The 20,702-nt window shown below is 41.7% G+C and overlaps 1 protein-coding gene across 3 annotated transcripts in view; it reads left to right on the top strand.

The window, feature by feature from the left end:
- Positions 1-15,914, top strand: part of PSMB2 (proteasome 20S subunit beta 2) — a 33,604-nt gene extending 17,690 nt beyond the window's left edge. For all 3 annotated transcript variants that reach the window (XM_045035535.1, XM_003989851.5, XM_045035534.1), the window contains 3 exons: positions 11,435-11,597; positions 13,082-13,131; positions 15,680-15,914. In XM_045035535.1, coding sequence (XP_044891470.1) covers positions 11,435-11,597; positions 13,082-13,131; positions 15,680-15,787 — 321 coding nt within the window. In that variant the 3' untranslated portion in view covers positions 15,788-15,914. The remainder of the gene's footprint in view (positions 1-11,434; positions 11,598-13,081; positions 13,132-15,679) is intronic.
- Positions 15,915-20,702: the final 4,788 nt, after the last annotated feature.

Below are 20,702 nucleotides of genomic sequence, written 5' to 3'. Positions count from 1 at the left end.
GTATTCTTTAGGAAGCCAGTGACAGTATCATTCCAGTTCCTCTGCTTCCTGCTGAAATGACCTAATTCACTAGGTATACATGTCCCATATTCACCAGTACCCAAATATTCCACATTCCTCCATGTTTCTTTACCTTCACATATGCTGTTTCCTCAATCTGGAATCCTCCTACTCCTCTATCTTGTGAGCTCCTTCCAGACCTAGGCTTCCATCTTCATCACCTGGCATAAAGCTTCTCACACAGTAAATGCTGAGTAACTTTGGAGTTAAAGTAGGGACACCTGAGTGACTCAGTCCGTTAAGTGTCTGACTGTTGATTTTGGCTCAGGCCACGATCTCGCAGTGTATGGGTTTGAGCGCCACATCGGGCTTGGGGCTCACAGTGCAGAGCCTGCTTGGGATTCTCTCTCCCTCCCTCAAAAATAAATAAATGAAACTTTAAAAATAAATAAATAAATAAAGTCACATGTCAAATGCAAAAGTGAAGTTGGTTGGGGTATCTGCCCATTTCATAACTATCCTGTGTGTCTAGTCTAGTTCTTGCAGGATTTGGTTGAAGCCTTTTATAAATTGTGTACATTTATACTTCAGGTATAATCACTGTTGTTATTAGAAAGAGAGATTGATGGGTTTCCTTAAGAAGGACTGTATTGGAGAGGATTAAAACCAGAGTACATATGTCCTATATTGTTTAGGTACTAGGGATAGATATTCTTCTCCAGCCCTATCCATAGAGTCACAATCTTCTAGAGCTAGAAAAGTTACATAGGTTGTGAAGACTATTGGAAGTTGTTGAAATCTTAGAGGTTTTTTCTGAAGTGTTCAATATAGCAAACATTGCAATTCCATTATAGGTACAAAGTCCTTCTTCTTCCTTTTCTTCTTTTTTAAATTTTAATGTTTGTTTTATTTTTGAGAGACAGAGTGGGGGAGGGGCAGAGAGAGAGAAGGGGACAGAATCCAAAGCAGGCTCCAGGCTCTGAGCTGTCAGCACAGAGCCCGACGCAGGGCTCAAACCCATGAACCGAGAGATCATGACCTGAGCCGAAGTCGGACGCTCAATGAACTGGGCCACCCAGGTTCCCCTACCAAGTCCTTCTTTAATTAAAATGGCAAAAGTGACATTGAAATTTTAAAATTATACCATCAAACCATGCAAAGCAGGTAGCTAGTGAATTCTGTTGATTATTGGAAATAAACTTCTGATTCAGTGTTCAGAGTACCAATATAAGAAAATAATAAACTGATCCATTGTGTTTATTAACGAATTTGCAAAATTGGGCATTGGCAAAGCAGTTATGATATTGGTATGTGTTTGTCAGATAAACAGATACCAATACCATAACTGCTATTTATTGAGTACTTACCACATGTTTTATATATTTGTAGATGGTTTAGAGGAGTCATATGGTCTGACATTGAATTTGCCCTTTTAAAACTTAAAGTATTATAGGTTATGTAAGATGTGATACATGAAATAGAGAACAATAGATACTGGTATGCAAAATAGTATAATCTGAAATATTTGAGTGTGAAACTGACATTTACATATTGAATTATATTTTCACACTAATTTCCATTTTGTGGAGGCAGCATGGTTTCCTAGAAAAACACACAATGGAATCAGAAGTCTAAATTCTGGTCCTGACACTAATTAGCCATGTGACTTAGGGGCACATCACTGCCCCTTCTTTGAACTTGAGTCCCCACATTTGTAAAAGGGATGTTAGACAAGCTAGTTGAACTTTTCTTCTAAGTCTATAAACTGTACTCTCAGTGCCAAAGATGGGATTTTAGGGAGCTTTGACAATCAACTGGGCTAAAAGAAATAGCATGCACTGTCCCTTCAAAGCCCAGTCTCTGTTTAGTGTATTTAGAAGTCTATTTATTAAAACACTGTCATCACTAAACAGACTCCTTTGTCCCATTGGTGGTTCTATATCTCCTTCCAGATTAATCCAGGAATGGAAGTATGCTTCACACACTGCTTAAAGTTCCAAGGTACAGCACAACGCAAAAGAAACCCCACCTCCAAAGCACCTCACTCCTATCGACATTGTCCTATTCAATTAGAGGTGGCAAAGGCTGGCCTGGCTCCAAAGGAAGACTGTCAATTCCTCTCTTTTTCTGTGTCCACGCTCGGCAGGATGCTTCCTCACGCCCACCTCTCTCCCCCTTGCTGTGACTTTGGTTTCCGCCAGATGTCACACCGCTGCTTGTCACCGCCCAGACTCTTCGTCGCTGATTTTGTTGTTTCAGTGTATTTATCACAACTGTTCTCTTTAGCTGTAAAATTTATGGAATTTCACACTCTTCGTAATCACTACAGTGTTTCTTTTTCATGAGAGAGAGAATATACAAGGAGTTGTATGCACAAGAGTTGGAGGGAGGGAAATATTCCACCTAACTTGAGGAAAGTTTGCCTGTGTGTACCATGCACACCCCCCACTCCCAAATGCACAAAGTGAAACAGCTCAGTTCTGCAGGGCTCAGGTACTTAGGAAGTCCATTTCAATCTCAGGGAGAAGTGTATAAGAGGTGTGGTTATTGGCTAATTTCCTTGCTTAAATTTTATCCCTTTTGACTATAAAAAAAAAAAAAAAGAGGGATGATTTGATTGGCTCTTTGTGGGACATCTTGATATCATCTGGTCAGATCTGTTAATGCGGTCAGATCATAAAAGTGACAGTGGTGGTGGTGATGATAATAACTAATCTGTATTACTATTATTAACAGGTATTTGCATTAAGCACTTTACATTTATTTATTTAAACCTTCTATAACCCTGTAATGATGGATGCTGTTATTATCCCTGTTGTATAGATGAAGAAATTTCAAAATGACTGAGAGCTTTCCACTTTATTTTTAAAGTTTATTTATTTATTTTGAGAGAGAGAGTGAGTGAGCATGAACAGGGGAGCAGCAGAGAGAGTGAGAGAGAATCCCAAGCAGGCCCCACGCTGCCAGCACAGAGCCTGACTTGAGGCTCTATCCCACAAACCATGATCATGACCTGGGCCGAAGTCTAGAGTCAGACGCTCCATGGGCTGAGCCACCCAGACACTCCTAAAGCTCTCCATTTTTTTTTTTTTTTCTCCACTTTAAAATAAACTTATAGGGGCACCTGGGTGGCTCAGTCGGTTGAGTGTCTGACTTCAGCTCAGGTCATGATCTCACAGTCCGTGAGTTTGAGCCCCGTGTCAGGCTCTGTGCTGACAGCTCAGAGCCTGGAGCCTGCTTTGGATTCTGTGTCTCTCTTTCTCTCTGCCCCTCCCCTGCTCATGCTCTGTCTCTCTCTGTCTCAAAAATAAATAAAAACATTAAAAAAAATTTTTAAATAAACTTATATCCGGGCATCTGGGTGGCTCAGTCAGTTAAGTGTCTGACTTTGGCTCAGGTCATGATCTCGTGGTTCATGGGTTCAAGCCTTGCATCAGGCTCTGCGCTGACAGTGTGGAGCCTGGAGCCTGCTTAGGATTCTGTGTCTTTCTTGTTCTCTGCCCCTCCCCTGCTCATATTCTCTCTCTCTCTCTCTCTCTCTCTCTGTCTCTGTCTCTGTCTCTGTCTCTCAGAAGTAAATAAACATTAAAAAATAAAATAAGCTTGTATCACGTATTTTTAAGGGAAGAAAAGATACCACATTTGTGTGGTGGTGTTTTTTTTCCCACTTGTAAAAAGAGGCAAAATTTTGGTGGTACCTTTTTTTAGTTAAAAAAAAATTTTTTTTTATTAACATTTATTTATTTTTGAGAGAGAGAGACAGAGTGTGAGCTGGGGAGGGGTAGAGACAGAGGGAGACAGAATCAGAAGCAGGCTCCAGGCTCTGAGCTGTCAGCACAGAGCCAGATGTGGGTCTCGAACCCACGAACCATGAGATCATGACCCAAGCCGAAGTCTGATGCTTAACAGACTAAGCCACCCAGGCGCCCCAGTGGTACCTTTTTTTAGAAGCTAAAATTCATTTTGAGTTCCCAGGATGGTTCACTTAAAATTTTTTCTTTGTCTATCAATTAAATACAACTTTAAAGTATTTTGGTGTTTGTACTGTAAACCGTTGATGGTGATCCTCAAGGCTATTATTGTGCAGGGAGTGTCTCATCTAAATGTTTGGATCATTTATTGGTCATCTGGATGTTTAGGTTCAAAATGTATATAATATTCAATCCTATCCTTTGTTGTGAAGGATGCCAGTTCCTTGGGGACCTCATAACTTTGTTTTATTACCTAGATTTGGTATCTAAATAATTAGAATAGTGGAGACAACCAAAGACTAGATTATATCATGCACAGAACAAGGATTACTTTGTAAAGCATAGAGGTTTCCTGGCAAATCTGTCATGATTGATTAGTGTTCCCATTTCCCTGGAATAATTGACAGATCCTCACATGTAATGCTGCTCATAGGATAGAAGGGAACTGATGAAAAAGTAGCTAGAAAGTGAGACTTGGCACTCAAGTGGACATATCTGTAGTGGCAGAAACAGCACGAAAGTACTTAATAAATTATTAAACGGTACTTACTCTTCAAGAGTGGGTGTAGGGTTTGTTTTTGTTTTTGTTTTTTCAGGCTTCCAGAAAATCTATATATGTCTATGTCTCCAGGCCTGTGTCAGTCTCAAGATAGGTGAGGGTAGGTTGAATGCGAAGTGGATATGCTTGAAGTGAAGATGCTTATGAATGTCTTTGAGAGTGAATACAATCATTATCACCTTCTGACTTGGGGCTTCTGAAAGAGTCTGGGAAGAGGAGAGGAGGAAACTGTCATTTACCGCATTTCTGTGTGTTAGCCAGTGTGCTAGGCACTTTTTATTAACATCCTTCCATGTCCCTTTATGAAGACATTATGAGGACTTGTATTTCAGTGCTAGGAGTAGGTGGGCTTCTCCTGAGTACTTGCAGTGTCTATTTCATAGGCACTGTGAACTTCATAGATGATTGTGTGTCTCTAGTAGTAATTTTATTTATTTATTTATTTGTTTGTTTGTTTGTTTATTTATTTATTTATTTATTTAAAAAAATTTTTTTAACGTTTTATTTATTTTTGAGACAGGGAGAGACAGAGCATGAACAGGGGAGGGTCAGAGAGAGGGAGACACAGAATCTGAAACAGGCTCCAGGCTCTGAGCTGTCAGCACAGAGCCCGACGCGGGGCTCGAATTCACGGACCGCGAGATCATGACCTGAGCCGAAGTCCGGCGCTCAACCGACTGAGCCACCCAGGCGCCCCTCTAGTAGTAATTTTAGTATTTATTGAGGCTTTACTGTGTTTTAGGCACTCTGCTTATTGTTCATATGCATTGTCTCTTTTTTTTTTAATTAATTTTTTTTTTCAACGTTTATTTATTTTTTTTGGGACACAGAGAGACAAAGCATGAACGGAGGAGGGGCAGACAGAGAGGGAGACACAGAATCGGAAACAGGCTCCAGGCTCTGAGCCATCAGCCCAGAGCCTGACGCGGGGCTCGAACTCACAGACCGCGAGATCGTGACCTGGCTGAAGTCGGACGCTTAACCGACTGCGCCACCCAGGCGCCCCTGCATTGTCTCTTTGAATCTTCACCGTATCCCTTTTGTGTAGGTATTAGCCCGTGTTTTCAATAAGAACACTAAAATTGAGAGAAGTTAAGTGACTAACTTTTCTAAAGCCACACATTGATAAGACAGGTTTTGAACTCAGGTCTAACTATACAGTTTACCAAAGCTATTTCTTTCTTCTAAGTTTTTATTTAAATTCTGATTAGTTAACATATATGACAAAATTAGTTTCTACAAATTTTTGTACAATATACAAATATATATGACAAAATTAATTCTACAAAATTAGTAGAATTTAGTGATTTGTCACTTACATATAACACCCAGTGCTCATCCCAGCAACTACCCTCCTTAATACCCATCACCCATTTAGCCCATCCCCCACCTACTCCCTCCATGAATCCTCACTTTGTTCTCTATAGTTAAGAATCTCTTATGGTTTTCTTCCGTCTCTTTTTTTTCCTTCCCCTATGTTCATTTGTTTTATTTCTTAAATTCCACATATGAGTGAAATCATATATTTGTCTTTCTCTGATTTATTTCACTTAGCATAATACATTCTAGCTCCATCCACATGGTTGCAAACGACAAGATTTCATTCTTTTTGATGGCTGAGTAATATTCCATCGTATGTATGTGTATACACACACACAGCACATCCTCTTTATCCATTCATCAGTTCTTTTTTTTAGTTTTTAATTTAATCTTTTTAGGTTTTTTTTTTTTTTAAATGTTTATTTTTGAGAGGGAGAGCAAGCAGGGGAGTGGGAGAGAGAAAGAGAATGAGAATCTGAAGCAGGCTCCAGGCTCTGAGCTGTCAGCACAGAGCCTGATGTGGGGCTCAAACCCACAAACTGTGAGATAATGACCTGAGCTGAAGTCAGATGCTTAACCAACTGAGCCACCCAGGCGCCCCATATCCATTCATCAGTTTGGACATTTGGGCTCTTTCCATAGTTTGGCTATTGTTGATAATGCTGCTATAAACATCAGGGTGCATGTGCCCCTTTGAATCTGTATATTTTTGTATCCTTTGGGTAAATACCTAGTAGTGCAAATACTGGGTTGTAGCAATGTTCTGTTTTTTCGTTTTTTTCTTTTTTCTTTAAATTAATGTTTATTTATTTTTGAAAGAGAGAGAGACAGAGCAAGAGTGGGGGAGGGGCAGAGAGAGAGGGAAACACAGAATCTGAAGCAGGCTCCAGGCTCTGACCTGTCAGCACAGAGCCCAACACGGGGCTCGAACCCATGAATCGTGAGATCGTGACCTGAGCCAAAGTCAGACACTTAACCAACTGAACCACCCAGGCGCTCCAAGGGTAGTTCTGTTTTTAACTTTTGAGCAACCTCCATACTGTTTTCCAGAGTGGCTACACCAGTTTGTATTCCCACCAACATCGTAAGAGGGATCCCTTTTGTCCACATCCTGGCCAAACATCTATTGTTTCCTATGTTAATTTTAGCCACTCTGATAGGAATGAGGTGGTATCTCCTTGTGATTTTGATTAGTATTTCCCTGATGATGAGTGATGGTGAGCATCTTTTCATGTGTCTGTTAGTCATCTGTATGTCGGAGAAGATATTTGCAAATGACATATCTGATAAAAGGTTAGTATCCAAAATCTATAAAGAATTTATCAAACTAAACACCCCCAAAATAATCCAGTTAAGAAATGGGCAGAAGACACGAACAGACATTTTTCCAGACATTTCTTCCTAAAATACTTATTTGTGCAGTTGTTCTCCCCTTTGTTCAATTCTAGATGCATGACCTGTACCCTAAATTTTCCTTTACTTAGCAACCTATGTCTAAAGGGGGTTAGAGGGGTGCCTGGGTGGCTCGGTTGAGCGTCTGACTTTGGCTCAGGTCATGATCTCACAGTTCTTGAATTTAAGCCCCACATCAGGCTCACTGCAGTCAGTGTGGAGCCCACCTCAGATCCTCTGTCCCTCTCTCTCTACCCCTCCCCTGCTTGTGCCCTCTCAGAAATAAACATTGAGAAATATAATACAGGGGAATGGAAAGAAGGACCCAGGAGTCTAGTAAAAGGCAACAATATATGTGCATTCAGAGAGATGCTGGCAGTTGATTTAAACTTGAGTGAATTTTTGGAAGTAGGACCTATCGCTTTCTGACATTTGTTTAGTCATTTTCCTCATCTCCTTGTCATACTAGGCATTAGCCACATATAAATTAAAACATATAATGCCTTCTGGTATGATTACTACTCATTCAGCACATATTTATTGAGCATATACTATATGCTTGTATATCATTGAACAAACCAGACATAATCCTGCCTTCATGGAGCTTATAATTGGCATAAATATTTGAATAGGTAGGCTGTAGCTTACACATAAGTATTTTTCTAAGCATACTACCAGCAGTCACACATGTGTATACTGTCAGAATAACACAAAATTGAGGGGCTTGGAATTTGTCTCATTTCAGGAATACAGTAAGGAATCAAGAATATGAGGGACAATAACAGTCAAGAAACTCATAACTATGGCTTTGTCACTTTGAATTGAACACTGATTCTTAGAGGCACAAGAGTGACAATAAATAAGACTTAATTTGAAATTTTAAAACACTAGTGTAAGGGGCATCTGGGTGGCTCAGTCGGTTAAGCTTCTGACTCTTGGTTTCAACTCAGGTCATGATCTCACAGTTCGTGGGTTTGAGCTTCGTGTTTGGCTCTGAGCTGACAGTGGAAGGCCTACTTGGGATTCTCTCTCCTTCTCTCTCCCCCTCTCCCCCTCTCCCCCTCTCCCTCCCCTCCCCACCCCCATTTGTTCTCTCTTTCTCTGTCTCTCTCAAAATAAATAAATAAACTTAAAAAAACAAAACAAAAAAAAGACTAGTGTAAGCCAGAGATCTTTGATGGAGTATTGTAGGAAGAATTTCAGAAACTGCAAGTTGTTACACAGATGTATTGATTTAATTAGTCTAGCTAACACCATTTATTTATGCTTAAGCATCTCACACTTGCAGAAGTTGGTAATTCGAAGTCACACAATAATTTGTGAGTTATCTTCTCTACCACGTGTTGTAGCTTCTGAATACCAACTTTGATGAGTGTGTGTATCAGATGCTTAAGCATGAATAAATGATATTATATAGACCAATTAAGCAATACCATTTGCTTTTGAAGTTTTGTTGACATAGTTTCATGTAAAATCTTTTGGTGGTGGCTTTTAAAATCACATTGTTTTAAACACAATGTAATCTCATAGTATAGCAAGATCCTCATTAGAGACAGAACATATCTAGGTTCTGTTGCTTAGACCTCTTTGGGTATCTGAGTGGATCCTTAATTTGCCATTACAACTTGATAAAATTGTTCTGATTAACCATACAGTGGTTGTTTTAGCTAGTGAACGAAGAATTGTAGAGTTATCCTCTTAGCAAAAGGGTGAACTTTTTTTTTGTGGTAGATAAGAAACTATACTGTGAAATCTCTTAGGGGAGGAAAACCAGTTAGAATTCCCTTGCCATCTCTCTGTTTCTCTCCTCTCTCCCCCATTCTTCTCTCTGCTTCCTCTTTTTTTTTTTTTTTTTTTAAATATTTTTATTTATTTTTGAGACAGAGAGAGAGAGACAGAGCATGAGCAGGGGAGGGGCAGAAAGAGAGGGAGACACAGAATTTGAAGCAGGCTCCAGGCTCTGAGCTGTCAGCACAGAGGCCGACGTGGTGCTCGAACTCACGGACTGTGAGATCATGACCTGAGCTGAAGTCAGACGCTTAACCAACTGAGCCACCCAGGCGCCCCTCTGCTTCCTCTTTGAGATTCTAATTCTAACCATAAGAACATGAAGGTATTCTGTGTCTGCCTGATTTTACAGTATGTTTTTCACACTTAAAAAAATTTTTACTAGAAAAAATCTATTAGGTATATATACATATTTTATCTTTAGCTAATTTAAACAGTTTAGTTTTTGTTGTTTAAAGTGGCATGCTATTGAAAGGAGATTGGGGTATAGCTAATATGCTACGAAATGTAGGCAGCATCTTTTCTTCCAGAGTTTGGGATGCCTCACCTCTATTATTTTTTCTCACCATACTCCCCAGAAGATAGAAAAGGGAAGGATTAGTTGACCCAGTTGACCCAGTTTTACACATAAGGAAACAGAAACTCATAGGGGTTAAGTGTCTTGCCTAAGGTCAGACTTACTAAGAATGTAGTTGCAGAATGTGGCAGAGAGTTGCAGAGCCTGGCAGAGTGTAGCACACTACCCACTGGGAAATGTGACAAGCACGTAATTATTTTCTCAGAAGACTTGACTACTGCTGGTCAGTTCTTACTCCTTTCAGACTATCCACCATCCACCCAAGGCAGAAACTTGTTTGCAGTTTAGGGCTACACTGTAATCTTTAGGAAATGTTACTTAGGACAACTGGCTTAGAATTCTAAGTTAGTATATAATATTTTCATGTGTTCTTCTAACATGAACTTCTTCAAGCTTCCAGGTGTCCATGTTAATCATTGTCCAAAGAACATAAGGTGTCACTTTTAGGACCACTAGCTGTTATTACTTTATGCTTTATACACTCGCTTTATTACTTTAAAAGGGTGCATAAATGTATTCAGTTTCATTTAATGTGCATTTAATTGAATATGTAAATTTAAGGATGGGCACATAACCTGAGCAAGGCCTGCTCACTACCCTCTGAGGCCAATGCAAGGTGGAAAACACATTTTCCAGAGAAAAAGGAATTTAACATGGTAAATGGCCCAGCTAGTGTAGAAAAAAATAATCTTCCATTTGGAGATGAAGATCAAGGCCGACTTACTAAAGGTTCTTTGTAGAAACTTGCATGTTTAGATTTGCCAGTAATACAAAGAAAGAACACCAGTTAATTACTTTTTGTTTGTTTCATTGATAAAAATTACTTTTTAGTTACCTTAGGAGAGCCTTCTTATATGAGAAAAAATGTTAGCGTTTCACCTAAATCTACAGTTCTTCCAGTGTTGCTATGTTTCCACAGTTCTTCTAGAGCATTTATGGACTTCATTATTACTGTCTGCATTAAAGTTTAGTGATTTGAGGGGCACCTGGCTGGCTTAGTCAGTAGAGCATGTAACTCTTTTTTTTTTTTTTAATTTTTTTAACATTTATTTTATTTTTGAGAGACAGACACAGTGAAAGAGGGAGATGGGCACAGAGAGAGGGAGACAGAATCCGAAGCAGGCTCCAGGCTCTGAGCTGTCAGCACAGAGCCTGATGCGGGGCTCAAACTCATGAACAGTGAGATCATGAACCAAGCTCAAGTCGGCCGCTTGACCAACTGAGCCACCCAGGCGCCCCTAGAGCATGTAACTCTTGAGTTCAAGCCCCATGGTGGGTGTGGAGCCTACTTAAAATTTAAAAAAATTTTAAATGTTTAGTGGTTTGATTTAAATTTTTGGGACCTACTATCCTTCTGCACCCCCAAGTTGTTTCTTTAATACTATGGCATACAGTCTACCATCTGAAATTTTGGTCCAGGTGCCCAGATGGAATCTGTTTATTTTGGAAGATGTGGTTGGAGCTGCCGCTTTCTTTAGTCTGTGGCCTGACACTCTCAGAACTGTGTTTTTTGGTTTCAGCAGTTAGAAAAGACGTAAGAGCACCTATGTTTTGCTTTCGTAACAAGTTCTTGTCCACAGGCTTTACGAAGAAAGCAGCTTTTTTGAATACCGGTAAGTGCTCCCAATGCCCTTACATTCAAACAAGCTAACTTCCCTTTACAAACTCTTACCACACTCTTAGGCCTTTAGATTTCTCTCAGTTTTTACTTTCATCATGATTTACTTAGCTGCTGTTATTTTCTTATTCATCAGGAATTGGAATGATCCCATTTGTCATGGAAAGAGATGTTGGTGCTACTGCTTTGACCATGTCTTTCTTCTGCAGACCCCGTATCATGTCAACCTCCTCCTGGCTGGCTATGACGAGCATGAGGGTCCAGCGCTTTACTACATGGACTACCTGGCAGCCTTGGCCAAGGCCCCTTTTGCAGCCCATGGCTATGGTGCCTTCCTGACTCTTAGTATCCTGGATCGATACTACACTCCAAGTAAGTTCTAGCACTCTAGGTAGGGAATACAGTCCCGTCCTGAGCTGCCTTCTGGTTTTGTACACTACTCCTGGAGTTGGGTGGTCGGGGCTTGAATAGAGGATGGATCCTAGGAAGCACATCCAGGTACCTTCTGGAAGCTGCTCTCCCCTCCAGGTCAGTAGGGTTCTTGAAAAGCTAATAAAAGTCCTTCTTTACCAGACAGAAGGAGATACTGCATATGTCCACAGCTGGGTTTTGTTTTGTTTAAAAGGGTGCTACAGTAGTGAGTAAAATTAATTTTTCAGTTACAAAAGTTCCGTTTTTTAATTCATTTTGCCCAGCCTAGATGCTTATTAGCATCTCAGCTATAAAGAATGAGCAAATAAGCGAAGTGGTTTGCATGTTTGAGTTTGTGAGGATGAACAGGTCCCCAGAATGACAATGGAAGATTTCTTTGCTTAAACATCAAAGCTTTTAAGGCCACAAGCCTTGGCCCTTCGCTTGGTTCTTTATCAGCTGCTGGCTGCCCCTCCTGTGAGAAAGAGCTGGCTCTCTACTTGTCAGTAAACTGTTAGCTTGGCAAAGCTTCCAGCACAGGGGTGCTTTTGTGCTACATTCTATCTTCTGACTCCAATCCCAACCTTGACTTTAGCCACTGTGAGCAATAGGCACTTGGGATTCTTCACTTTTCTAGGCTATAGATGCAGCCCAGATAGCCATTCCTCTCCTTAAATTCCATTCTTCCCTATCAGTACAGTAAAAATCTGGCTTCTTTACTCTTTTTTTTGGTGCTGCCCTCTCACTCAACCTTAGCCATGCCAGAGCTCCAGGCCACATCCTGAAAAGCATTGGCCTGGCCTCCTAATGACTGTTTCTTGATTTGGCATCTGTCAGTAATACAGCTGACTTGCCCACCAAAATCACCACTAACCACCCTTGAAGCCTAACTGCATAATATGTCATCCCAGTTTGCCATGCCTGTGAACAGTTCCTTTGGCTCCTGTTTTATGAGAGTCTCAGCCCTATCCCATGAATTCTCTTTCCATTGTTAAACTGAGACCCAGCTGGGAAAGTGAGGCTAAAACTCTGGCCTGTCCTCCCTTGCCCTGATTTGCAGCTGGCTAGGGCAGATGGAACCGATTTAAGCCCTAGTCTAAAAGGGTGGGGTGGGTAGGGGTGAGGGGGATGGGCGATAAAAAAGAGGCAAGCCGCTGGACTTCTCTAGAGGCAGGCCCTGGCCATGGGAGGCAGAATTCCGTCATGCTTACCCTTCTCTGTAGCAAATCAATTTGCAATGGCTTGTGGCTGCCGGAGCACTGGGTCTGGGGCATCCTCCACTGCATATGGAATAAGTTTGTTGCAAGCTAGAAGGCTAGGTATTTTTTTGCCTTTTCCGTTTGTGTGGCATGCTGACCTGAAGAAATTTGAAACTTAAAAGTTGTGGCAGAGAGTTGGACTTGATGGCAACTCCTTGAATACGTGGCCTCTGTGTTCTCTTTCAGCTATCTCTCGTGAGAGGGCAGTGGAGCTTCTTAGGAAATGTCTAGAGGAGGTGAGTAGTTCCCACAGGACCCTGAAAGGAATGTTTATCTCTGTTTGCCAATATTGTTCATTCCTTGGTTGCAGTTTTTCCCTGATCTTTGCCAGAAGGTGTAATAAATACACACTAACCAGATGTGAAGTTGCTACCAGGGATAGAGTTTGGTGGGTAACAAACTCTCATGGGTTACCTCCCATCAATGTCAATTTTACAATTTAGTTATCTTTTTTTGGCTCATCCAACCTAGTGATTCTCAGAATTTGGCATGTATAAGAATCATCTTGGGAACTGTTTTTTTGATTGTTTGTTTTGTTTTTATTTTTGTTTTTAAGCAGATTCGTGACTACCCTACTCCCATTCCCACCACTGATTCTGATTCAGTTGTCCTGGTGTAGAGTCTGAGTATTTGATTAGCAGTCCCAGGTGATTTTGCTGCAGGCGGTAACTGGGTCATATTTTAAGAACTACTACCTTAGGGACGCTTCAGTTGGTTAAGTGTCCGACTTCAGCTCAGATCATGATCTCACGGTTCATGGGTTCGAGCTCTGTGTTGGGCTCTGTCCTGACAGCTCAGAGCCTGGAGCCTGCTTTGGATTCTGTGTGTGTCTCTCTCTCTGCCCCTCCCCTGCTCCTGCTGTGTCTGTTTCTCTCTCTCTTAAACATAAATAATAAAAATTTAAAAAAATAAAAGAACTATCTTAGACTTAATACCTGCTGTATTTGTGTCACCTGGGGTTGCCATACCCCAGGTGTCTGCTTTCTTTTTAAAAAATTTTTTATTTTTAATGTTTATTTTTGAGACAGTGCCAAGTGGGGGAGGGGCAGAGAGAGAGGGAGACACAGAATCTGAAACAGGCTCCAGGCTCTGAGCTGTCAGTACAGAACCTGATGTGGGGCTCTAACCCACAAACCGTGAGATCATGACCTGAGCCGAAGTCAGACACTTAAGCAACTGAGCCACCCAGGTGCCCTGTGTCTGCTGTCTTAACAGTCCATTAGTCCTGGAGAGAAAGGCTTCCCTGAGAATTCAGGAGGCCATAGAAAGCAACTGGGAAGCTTTAAGCAGAAGAAGAGAGTAGCCTTTAGTTTATGAGGCCAGGAACGTGGACCCTGCCCATTAATACTGCTGCTAAGAGTCTAAGGCTTTGGGTTATGTATGGAGGATGAGGAGGAAGAGAAAGCAGCCCCCTTAGGCTTTTAAATTCTTTTACTGTTCTTGTGGCCTAAGGATGAACTTGAATTTGTGGTCTAGGAGAGAGCAGGTGGGTGAGAGCAGGTGGGAGCACTGAGCATAATGTCAATTTGCCTCTTATACAACCCTGTCTTCTTCAGTCCACAGTGTCCCCCTTCTTCCTCATGTTTGCAAATCCCCTTTACAAAGCAGAAACTGAGGACAAACTCATGTACTTTCCTTAGCCATCCAGCTAAGAGACCATATTAGTCCAGCAGTCCTAAGTGTTACAGGGGGTGTCAGGGAGAAGCCACTGGCATATCAAGGGCTTTGAGACTTTATTCACTATGGACCCTAAACATGATCATTTTAGAAACCCATATTTCTTGTCACCTTTTCTTGATTTTAGAGCTTGTTTTTGGATGTAGGAGTCATCAGCCAGAGGAGACTCTGGAAATGGAATGGGTTTTTGATGCCCAGTCCTCAGCTGTAAAGGAGATGGGAAATATCACAGGAGGGAGGGCTTGGGCCTGGGGAGGTGGACATTTCTGGGATATGCTTCTAAGGGAGCAAGTAGAGAGCTTTGTGCCTTCCCTCTGGAGACTAAGTGAGGTGTCCGGGAAGGGTGGCCACAGAAGCCAAGATTTCCTCCAGCCGTCTTCCTCTATAATCACCAGCCAGGTTAGTGGGGCTGTCTGCTTCCATGCACAATAGAGCACTGCTTGTTTGGAACAGCCTCTCAAGCAGAGAGTCTTAATGAGAGTGCGGAGGTGTTATTTTAATCACAGGTCAGCTTGGACTGCAGGAGTTGGAAGTAGGGGTTGTTCCAAGAGCAGTTCTTCCAACACCCTTCCACCATTCCTGTGGCTACACACACACAGACACAGACACACACACACACACACACACACACACACACAGATGGAGTCACACAGTCAGTCCTTATAATGTCAGTGGGTGGGGCTATGGTGCCTGGAGTAAATTCTTGGGACATAGGAATACATTGCTTTGGTCCAAAGCTTATTCCTAGAGCAATCACTCTTTGTAGGCTGATTACCTTGAGACATTTTTAGAAAGAAGTCTGTGTTTACCAAACTGATTGGTAGCAGACTGTGGGGAATAGAGCTTTGGATTTTCTTACTCTTTCATCAGCTGACTGACCAGAGACAAGCTCCCAGCTGCATCTCCCAGCCCTCCCTCACCACCTTCCAGCCTCCAGCTGCAGTTTGGGGTTTCTTCAGTGTCTGAGTACTGACCAGTACAATATAAGCTCCACAAAAGCAAGGATTTTTTATCTGCTTGTATGCCCAGTGCCCTCGAAGAGAGCCTGGCCCATAGTTAGTGGTCAGTAAATACTTTTTGACTGATTTTCTTCATCTCTGTCTGCAGCTCCAGAAACGCTTCATCCTGAATCTGCCAACCTTCAGTGTTCGAATCATTGACAAAAATGGCATCCATGACCTGGACAACATTTCCTTCCCTAAACAGGGCTCCTAACCTCATGCCTTCCCTCCAACTTGCCAGGGAACTTTTTTTGATGGGCTCCTTCGTCTTTTTCTACTCTTTTGACGTGCATCCTTGATAGATGGTTAATTCAGAATAAAGCTGAATCTGGATACATTGAGCTGTCTGTTTTGAATCTCCATTTACCTATCATCACTTCAGGACAGACATGGAGAAAGGATTATCTGCATTGGACTTTTTGCTGGGACTGTCTTTCCTTCTGCCCCTTTCCCTTCATTAATGCTCTAATTGTCCTTTTAGCTGATAGCCCTGCATTCTGTTTCACTGCCTAGCTTCCAAAGTCTAGCTCTTTCATATATCTTGCTTGCTAATGTCTCATTTCCCTAAAGCAGTGGTTCTTTTTACCCCTAAGCTTAACGTTTTAAAAATTAGTTTGAGGGGCGACTGGGTGGCTCAGTTGGTTGAGCATCCGACTTCAGCTCAGGTCATGATCTCACTGTTCGTGGGTTCGAGCCCCGCATTGGGCTATGTGCTGACTGCTCAGAGCCTGGAGCCTGTTTCAGATTCTATGTCTTCTCCGCTCACACTCTGTCTCTCTCTCTCAAAAATAAATAAACATTAAAAAATAAAAATTAGTTTGAATACATAATACGTACACTTAGTAAAAAATGCAAGTGATACAAAGACACACAGTAAAAAATGTTTCTGCTGTCCCTATAATTTGATCACCTGCTTCCCTTCCCAGAGGAAACTTCAGATACTAATTTCTTACCTAGCCTTTAAGATAGAAGTTGTTCCTGTATAAAGCACGAACACACATGTATGCACGCACACGCATACACGCATAACCCCTCTTAAAAGTATTTGTAAATGGTCTGCATACTGCTTTTTAATTAATTAATTAATTTTTTAACGTTTATTTATTTTTGAGACAGAGACAGAGCATGAACGGGGGAGGGACAGAGAGAGAGGGAGACACAGAATCGGAAGCAGGCTCCAGGCTCTGAGCCATCAGCCCAGAGCCCGACGCGGGGCTCGAACTCACAGACTGTGAGATTGTGACCTGAGCTGAAGTCGGACGCCTAACCGACTGAGCCACCCAGGCACCCCACTGCTTTTTAACATATACTAGATTGTTCTATATCAGTATACATATACCTATTTTATTCTTGTTGACAGTTGGGCAATGTTCTATTAAATTGATGTGCTGTAGTTAATTAACCAAATACCTGTATTACTTCCTAATCTAGCATTTTGGGAATGAATAATGTAAATGTTTTTTGATTAGTGCCACTAAAATGATGGTTCTTAACTGGATGTATGTATCAGAATCATCCCGGGGAGTTTTCCTTTTTATACATGATTAGGCTGCACTCACTCCCAGATTCTAACTAAGCAGGTTTGGGGCCTAGACATAGGAATATTTTCAAAGCTTCCTAAGTAATTTGTGTCTTCAACCATGATAGAGAATGGTTGGATGGAAGTTTCTTTAGAGCGTGGTCCTCAAGCTTAAGCATGAATCTCAATTCCCTGGAGGGCTTATTGATACACAGCTTGCTGGGTGTTACCCCTGTAGCTTCTACATGTTTGGGGTATGGCCTGAGATTCTGCATTCTAACATTTCCAATTGATGCTGCTGCTGCTGGTCCAGTTAACACACTTAGTCTTTTTTTTTTTTTTTTTTTAATGTCTCGTTTTACTTTTTTTTTTTTTTTTTTTTAATTTTTTTTTTCAACGTTTATTTATTTTTGGGACAGAGAGAGACAGAGCATGAACGGGGGAGGGGCAGAGAGAGAGGGAGACACAGAATCGGAAACAGGCTCCAGGCTCTGAGCCATCAGCCCAGAGCCCGACGCGGGGCTCGAACTCACGGACCGTGAGATCGTGACCTGGCTGAAGTCGGACACTTAACCGACTGCGCCACCCAGGCGCCCCTCGTTTTACTTTTGAGAGAGAGAGACAGAGTGCGAGTGGGGCAGGGGCAGAGAGAGAGAGGGAGACACAGAATCCAAAGCAGTCTCCAGGCTCTGAGCTGTCAGCACAGAACCTGACACAGGGCTCGAACTCACAAACCGGGAGATCATGACCTGAGCCGGTGGGATGCTTAACCAGCTGAGCCACCCAGGTACCCCTAAACCCCACTTGGTCTTAAACTAAGATGAGTCCTACTTTATCCAGTTCTGTGCTACTCTTAATACCATATACAGATAATTTTTTTGTTTATCTGAAGTAAAATACCATCTCTCTAAGATACTACCTACATTCAGAATCTTTGTACTAACTATTGTGTTAACATCAGATTAGAATGTCATATACTTTGTGAGACACCTGTGGTAGATGTTTAAACCATAAGAAGAAATTTAATCATTGGGTAAATGGGGGAAAAGAAATTCATATCACCACAGCTGGTTCAACCTCTACTACCACTATGAATATGCATAGGTTTTGGCTTATGGCTGGATTTCTGGGTCTTTTTCTAAGGCATCTATTTTTAGAGCTCCACAGGTGATTCTGATGCTTGCCCCAGTTGAGTATCCGTACTAAAATTTAGGAGTCCTGCTTCATGGTTTTCCCATCTGTGAAATGGTCAAAATTGTACCTATTCCATGGGGGATAGTTAGGAGGATTCCATGAGGTAATGTGAAGCGTTTTGAACAGGGCCTGGTATGCGGTAAGTGTATAATCATTGTGATACTGCATCCACTGCTCAGCAGGAATAAACTTGTTATTCTGCATCCATGCGTCACCAGGAATGAAATGGTTCTCTGTCTTTGAAGTGTCCCCAGGGCAAGCTGGGTAAGTCCACCAGCCTACCCTAACTCCCAGTCTCCTTTCTCCAATCTATATCTCTTTTCTGAGCCCCAGATCAACTTATTCCTAAGCATCTCACCTCCAGCATCAGATGCTCTACCGACTGAGCCAGCCAGGCACCCTGGCATCATTTATTTTTAAGAAACTTAATTTAGGACAAATTTGGTGTTATACAAAATTGCACAAGATAATGCAATGTTTCCTTATACCTCTCCCCTGGCTCCCCCTTAGGTTAACATCTTACATAGCCACTGTGCATTTGTCAAAAACTAAAACCAATTGTTGATTAGTACATTAGTATTAGCTCCGACTTTTATTCAGATTTTACCCATTTTCCCATGAATGTCCTTTTTCTGTTCTGGAGTACAGTTCAGGATGCCACAATGCACTTAGCTAGGCACCATTTTTGGTGCCTTTTTCTCCTTCCTTCACATAGTCACTGAGTTGTAGCAGTTTCACTTCCTAAATCTCTTTTAGTAAAACTCCCAAGTATTCTGGTTTATCATTCACTTTCTTTCCTGGACTATTTTAACAGCCTCCTACCTTCTCTACTTTTAATCTTTTCTCCTCTCTAGTTCTTTCTCTGTACTCTACAAATTTGACCATCCATACATCTTTTCACTTAAAACTTTGATGGTTTTCCACTGTTTCTAGAATAAAACCCAGTTCTTTAGTTTGACATGTGAGGCATTTCATAATCCTCTCCCATGCTAGCTCCCCAGTTTCTTTTCCCTCTTTCATACTTCATAAAGCCCGTGATCCACTGAATTTCCATGGCCTCAACATACATTTATGACTTCACACCTGTATATGCCCACTGGAAGGGTAAGCATTGCTTCTTGAAATTTTTCTTACAGATAGTGTATATGTGTGTGATTGAGTCATAATGCAATACGCTGTTTTCTCATCTGTTTTCTTCCACCAGAGTTAATTTTTTTAATGCCAGCTGTATCCCTCTAAATTGATTTCCTGGAGTTTGAAAAAATTCACTGATTGTTTAACACTCATGCCCGAACTGCTCAGAATGGTCTTCCGATTGGTTCCCATCTGCTTTCAGGTGATTAATACACAGAAAGCAATCTATTCCTTCGTGGGGTAGAGGAGATAGGTTGGAGAAGAGAACAGCTGGTTTGCCTCAGGGTAGGGAAGCTGAGCCCTGACTAGTAAAGAGTTTGGAGAAGCGGACAAGGAACCTCTGAGTGGTGGAGGAGGGTGCTGAGAGAGCTTGAGAAATGCTTGGCTTCCCAGCTCAGCAACAATGGCTGAGCCCGCTCTGCCTGAAGCCCAGAGTCCTTTCACTGTTCTTTGTCTGGGCCCTTTGCTCGACGCAGGCAAAAGTTCTCAGTATTCTAATTGCTGCTCACTTAGCTCCTCTGTGTGTTAGGAGGTTGTGTTTGACAGGAGAAAGGCCTGCTGCTCAGCCTCACTCACCTAACTTCATGAGGTTTGAAAGAGGGAAGGTGGTCAAAGGCTACTCATTCCTTCAGGAGCACCATGATCCTTTAAGACAAATGAATATGGGGCACTTAGGGTGGCTCAGTTGGTTGAGGATCTGACTTTGGCTCAGGTCATGATCTCGCAGTTCACTGAGTTCAAACCCCATATTGGGCTCACTGCTATCAGTGTGGAGCCCGCTTCGGATCCTCTGTCCTTCTGTCTCTCTGCCCCTCCCCCACTTGTGCACTCTCAAAAATAAATAAAACATTTTAAAAAAGGTTTAAAGAAATGAATATGAACTCAAAACACTGATGCTTACCTAGTCTAAATACTCCATTTAATTCACAGCTACTTGCTTTGTGAGAAAGAAGTCATGTAATCTGTATATACTTTTTCTTTAATCATCATCTACTTTTCCTTAGGGGTAAACCCAGTTTGTCAGGGGATAAAACACAATATATTTTGCTGTGGAATCACCAACAAACAGAACTTAACTGGGAAGAGTCAAATTCTGAGACCTCATTAGAAGCTTATGCCACTTATGTTCTCCACAGTATACTCCTGCCTCTGTACTGTTACCATCTTGACCATATACTGGAGGACAAGAGCCTTAGGGCCCGTAGGGCTGGAGAACCTACTTTTGTTTGACTCAGACCTGACAGCACCTTTGCAGAGGGCATGTGGAGCAGTGGGAATGGAG

The sequence above is a fragment of the Felis catus genome, chromosome C1, assembly GCF_018350175.1.
Source record: "Felis catus isolate Fca126 chromosome C1, F.catus_Fca126_mat1.0, whole genome shotgun sequence".
Taxonomy (NCBI): domain Eukaryota; kingdom Metazoa; phylum Chordata; class Mammalia; order Carnivora; family Felidae; genus Felis; species Felis catus.
Note: the sequence above shows the minus strand (reverse complement) of the source record. Positions and strands in the feature narration are given on the sequence as shown.